General features: G+C 39.8%; 1 protein-coding gene and 1 gene segment (V, D, J or C); both read left to right on the top strand.

The window, feature by feature from the left end:
• The first annotated feature begins 822 nt into the window (after positions 1–822).
• Positions 823–2,635, top strand: LOC122862234. Its single transcript, XM_044167582.1, has 4 exons — positions 823–871; positions 1,019–1,191; positions 1,862–2,051; positions 2,176–2,635. The coding sequence occupies exons 1-4, from the start codon at positions 823–825 to the stop codon at positions 2,484–2,486; spliced, it is 723 nt and encodes a 240-aa protein (XP_044023517.1). The 3' UTR covers positions 2,487–2,635.
• A 2,392-nt stretch (positions 2,636–5,027) lies between these two features.
• Positions 5,028–5,681, top strand: LOC122862391. The segment is given in 2 exon segments: positions 5,028–5,223; positions 5,316–5,681. Coding segments are annotated over 2 exon segments (387 nt in total).
• The last annotated feature ends 313 nt before the right edge of the window (positions 5,682–5,994 follow it).

Below are 5,994 nucleotides of genomic sequence, written 5' to 3'. Positions count from 1 at the left end.
CTTGTGTCTGGATCACTGAACCCGCCAACCGGGCACAGGGGCCCAAGAGGTCAGAGGGCCCCTGGGCCAGAGCTGTTTGAAGTGACTGTTAAAATGTCTTGTTGGAAAGTCAATCAAACAATTACAAAGATATGCAAAACATCTACAGAGATACAAGATGACCACAAAGAGACATAAAATGACACCGAGATGCAAAACAACCACAGACACGTAAAATGACACAAACAGATGCAAAAAGAGACGCAACTCAGCCACAAAAGACAGAGACACAAAATTGAAACAGAGATGACCACAAAGACACGCAAAACAAATTAAAAAATGCAAACGTCCGCAAAGAGACGACTTCAGAGACACGAAACGACTACAAAGAGACACAAAACGACAAAACAACTTCAAAAAGACAATACAACCACAAAGAGACACATAATGACCTCAAAGATACAAAACAACCATAAAGAGACTCGAACAATTACAACGAGACACAAAACGACTACAAAAAGTCTGAGGATCTTTCTCCTAAAAAGTAGGGGTTGGGGAGCCTTTTACATGTATGTGTCCAGGGGCCCATTATCTCCTAATCTGTCAATGATGTGAATGATTCAAATTAATTTACATTCTCCTATTTTGACACAAGAGAGCAGTATTCATCTTTATGTGGCAGAAATACAGACAACTCTCACAGGCACAAGTGCGTTCACCCACAGACATAATTTGAATATCCGTTGTGCTTCCCTGCACATTAGATGTTTTTAAGACACCAATTCTTGTGCCAAGTAATACATAACTTTATTATTTTCTCACACACATAGGCCTACATCCATAATGAAGATGTTACTGGTTTTCCTGCTGATACTTGCAGCCCACATTCAGGGTGAGATACTGCTTTGATTGATTTGAGTCTATAGCAAGTGCACTAACCAACTTTTCTATAACTGATACAGACTTAGATATGTTTTTACATTGGAATTGGTCTTTTTATAATATATTACATACAGTAGCAATGTTTTATTTTTTGCAGGATCGACAGCCAATCCAACCGTTACTCAGTCACCTGTATTAAAGTCTGTTGGTGTGGGAGTGACGGTCTCTCTGAGCTGTACAGCCAGCACAGGAGTTGATGATGATCTCAGCTGGTACCTGCAGAAACCTGGACAGCCTCCCAAACTGTTTGGGAGGCTAGCCATCAATCTGGTACTCCAAGTCGTTTCAACAGCAGTGGATCTGAACCTGAATTCACTTTGACCATCAGTGGAGTTCAGGCTGAAGATGCAGGAGATTATTTCTGTATGGGAGAATATGCGGGCCTGCGCACAGTGAAAAAGAGTCGTACAGAAACCTCCCTCAAATTAGACTGCATACAGATAGCTATGTTGCAGCTGTGACCTGTTGCAGGAGATTCTGACATGCACCACTGCTCACCTGAACATAGCACAGTCACCCAAAGCACAACCGTAACTTACAGAAACTTCTGTAAATTCATCCCCAGTCAAAGGGGAAGTGAAACTGAATTTTCATGTCCCTGACAGTCAAGTTTTGTTCACTGTTACAGCTCCAGATGTTCAATTATGAAAACTAAGAAAAGAAGGCTGCTCGCGTCAGACATTTATTAGGATGACAAATTATGAAAACAAGAGGGGAAATCAAAATATAACAGTGTCAGTTACTATTGTGTTCAATTTGAATCCATTTGCCAGCAAGGGGTGCCATACACTTGTTAATGAGACATGGATCAAGACAGAGGTTAAAAAGGAGAAAAGTCTGGAAAGAAGAGAAATAACATAGAAAAATGTTTTAGATGGGCTTTGAATGACCAAATGATCCTCAAGATGAAGAACTCTCCACCTCACCTCTGCTTTTTCAGTTTCACAAGAACAGGTGTGTGTTTGCCTTCTTAAATATATTTTGCATGAATTTTATGCATCACTGCTCCTCAGAGTTTAAGTTCTCATGTCACAGAGAGTCTGAACTGTTTTCATGCACTCACACTGAAAACTTCATCAGGACGATGTTGTCAATAACTCTGCTTGTCATGTTGGGTTTTCTGAGTCAGGGTGAGAAGTTTAACAAAATGTTTGGTGTAAATCCAGTCTGTGCAATCCCTATACTATACTAGTGATATGCTTCTCCAATGGCTGGTAAACATTTCTCCTTAAGATTTTTCTCTTCTCGTTTCAGAGTCTTCTGCCAACAATTTTCTGACTCAGGCTGACAAATCCAAGTCTGTTAGTCTTGGAGGGACTGTGACCATCAGCGCCACAGGGAGTTCAAATATTGGTGCTGATCTCAGTTGGTACCTTCAGAAACCTAGACAGGCTCCCAAACTTCTTATATACAGTACATCAACTCTCTTCTCTGGAACTCCGTCTCGATTCAGTGGCAGTAGATCTGGTTCTCACTACACTCTGACCATCAGTGGTGTTCAGGCTGAAGATGCTGGAGATTACTACTGTCTGGGTGCCCATGGTGGTGGAGTGTTCACACAGTGATTTAGAGCCGTACAAAAACCTCCTTCAGTTTGACTGAAGTGAAAACGGCCTGCTGCAGGTGCAGAGGGTTGGTGAAGAGACTGTGATGAGGATAACTGGTCCAGTGAACACAACACAAGAGTCATCAAACAGAACCAAAATGAATCTAAATAAAACTGAAACAAACTCACAGACACTCTTCCAGACACAGTTTTAAACTTATATTCTGGTCAGTTCATTCAGTCTTTTTATGAATAAGCAGGGAAATGAAATTCTTGTTGGACTACAGACACTGATATCAAAAATATTTAACAGTGTCGCTACTGATAGCTGCACAAAACAATTTAATGTAACAACAGTCCAAGCAGAAACTAAAATTCACAATTTATTACTCTTCATTTTGAAAATCCAAATGATGTCATTCTCAAAATGGAGAATTTTCTATTCAAAGTAATAAATATACAACCATCTCCTGTACTATCAGGTATAGTATAATGTCAGGTATGATACTGACAATGTTTTTCATAATGAATATATTCTAAAAGAAATACAAAGACACTGACTCATTATAATCCACAGTTTTATTTAATGATGGTTTAATGTTCATGCCACATTGATGAATATGATTCTCTTGGAGTGAAACTAATAATATTCAGTTTCATTTGAAAAGTAATGAACATAAGAAGAATATGCAGAAGATCAGTATTAGAAAGCAACATGCACACCAAAACACTGAGTAGAGAGCTGTGAAACTTGCAGAAATATCTGAACAGAGGAGATCTGTAGCTTCATCAAGATCTCTGTCAAAGAAGCAACATCATTTCCAGACAGGAAGTGTTGCTGAAGCTCTACTCTGAGCAGCGGTCAGGGTCCAGGGTTTGAGTGACAGGGCTCTGTCCATTCAGACTGGCCTCACAGCTCACTGAGCCCGCCTTCCTCCACTGGTCTGCAGGGAGGCTCAGGGTGCTGCTCCAGCTGTAGTGGCCGTCCCTCCCCAGGACCTCCAGGCTGTGTGACACCCCTGAGGAGCTGCTGCTGCCCCCCACCTTCCAGCCCAGCCTCCAGGCTGAGGGGAAGCCCCCGCTGGCCAGACACAGCAGCGTGGCACTGCCCTGCTGCAGCTCCTCTGTGGAGGGGGGGAGGACGGTCAGGGTGGGCCGCACCACACCCACTGGAGGAAAGAGAGGGGGGAGGAAAGACAAAGGAATGAGAGTGAAGGCTTGGTAATAAAGACAAATGACATACTGCTAATTTTTTATATTTTATCAAATAAAACGGAATAACTTGCTGCTGTTGCACTCATAAATCACTCAGTATCAGACCATCAGACACATGATTCAAGTGTAAATGCAACTAAAAAGGTTGATTGATAATGATTATTGATGACATCTTCATCTGTGTTTCATAATGTGTGACAGTGAATAACTCTTCCCTGTGATGATTTTCTTCTGTTTAAACTGACAGAGCTGAAACACTCATGTGAATACAGTTAAAATCTTTGCCATCTGTCTCTTTCGCTTCCTTTTCACTACATGTCAAATGACTGAACCGCGAACACAAAGAGAAGCTGCATTTACTGATAAAATCGTGTTTGTGTTTGACAGGAATCCACATCAGATTTAAAATTATAAAACTGTTTGAATGTTCAAAATGAATGAATGAAAACACTGCTGAACTACTGATGTTATCTTTTAAGCATTAAAAGTTGTACTTGACCGAATGTCACTTTTGAACATTTTTAAGCAAATAATTCAAGTTTTTATTAAAGTGGAATATTCGAAAATAGTTGAATTTTCTTGCTTATATACATTTTGTTATCTGTAATGCAGAATAAATATTCATCTCTGTAAAGTTTCATCTCAGATTGTGAGATCAGTTTGATAAAACACAAACACTGAACTTGATCAGTCTCATTCAATATTTAATAAAAGTTATATTTGCTGTATGTTGTAGAAAATAAAAATCTCTGGTACTTACAGTCAACGATGAGTTTGGTTCCTCCACCAAAAGTCCACCACAGTGATACAAACTCATTAAGTGGCCGTACAAAAACCTCCTGCACTGTGAACAAGCATTTATCCGCTGAAAAAAACTCTCTGCCTTTTCTAATAAAATAGAAAAATGTATACTATTGAATCTACAGAGTTTTTTTAATGAAATGGATTGAAATGATTGTTTAAATGAAGATTATTTCTTTAATTTTTCTTTACTTTCCTACACCTGACAGAGAAACGATACAGTCTCCTTGTAACAAAGTCATTTGATTCAGTTTCATATCAGCTGATACATGGTTAAATGAACATGATGCTTTTGAACAATAATGATTTACAAACATTATTAAGCAGAACTGAAATATGTTATTTATCTACAGTTAAACCCTGCAAGTAAGTTAAAGGCAGACCAACAGACATATCATACCAACCACAGTGGACACAAACTTATCCTTAAATCCTCAACTGTACTTCTAATATAAATGGTTTCTTCTATTCCACTAAGATCATAGATTTTGTTAATCCAAGCAGTATTCCTCCTGATTTTGTGTCCCACGTTGCCTTCAGTCTGTTGAGAGCAGAGAAATCATTTCCATAGAGAGGAGGTTTTGCATCGTCAGCTGATCTGCAGTGAACTGAGAAGGTTTATAGTTCTGTGAGTTCAACACTGCAGGACTCAGATCTGTCAGTCAACACAGCAGAAACCACAACCACCATGACTCTCATCACCATCCTCATCTGGACGCTGGCCTGCTGCTGTTTCACAGGTTCATTCACTCAGCAACATTTCAAACATGATGTGCTGCCTTTTCCCTCATTTATTTCTGCTGATAAATTAATGATTTGTTTTTGTCTGCAGGATGCAGCGGTCAGATGATGGTGACTCAGCCTCCAGTAGTGACATCTACTCCAGGATCCACTGTCACTCTCACCTGTAAAACAAACCAAGCTGTTGACACATATGATGATGGAGGTGAGGCTATGTTCTGGTATCAACAGAAATCTGGACAGCCTCCAAAGCTCCTAATATACTATGTGAGCACTCGTGAATCAGGAACACCAGCTCGGTTTAGTGGCAGTGGAAGCAGCTCTGACTTCACTTTGACCATCAGTGGAGTTCAGACTGAAGATGCAGCAGTTTATTACTGTCAGAGTTACCATGAAATAAACAGTGGTGGAGTGTTCACACAGTGATTTGTCGTCGTACAAAAACCTCCCTCAGTCAGACTGCAGAGACACTGAGCTGTTACAGCAGGAACTGACTGCAGCTGCTGAAGAGGAAGAGACTCTGACACAGACCACTGAACACAGAGCTGACAGTAACCTCACCAAGCACAAACTACAGATTCACACTATTAAATTAATTGAACAACTAATGACGCCAAATCACATTCGGCTCACATTTACTGTCAGAAAGAGAGACAAATGTTGCCTAATCACATATTCACAAAATTGATTGTTCAAGTATTTATTATCATGATACTATGTAATATCAACTTCAGTAACTTCACATAAAAAGCAATAGTGATATTAATATT

The sequence above is a fragment of the Siniperca chuatsi genome, linkage group LG15, assembly GCF_020085105.1.
Source record: "Siniperca chuatsi isolate FFG_IHB_CAS linkage group LG15, ASM2008510v1, whole genome shotgun sequence".
Classification (NCBI taxonomy): domain Eukaryota; kingdom Metazoa; phylum Chordata; class Actinopteri; order Centrarchiformes; family Sinipercidae; genus Siniperca; species Siniperca chuatsi.
Note: the sequence above shows the minus strand (reverse complement) of the source record. Positions and strands in the feature narration are given on the sequence as shown.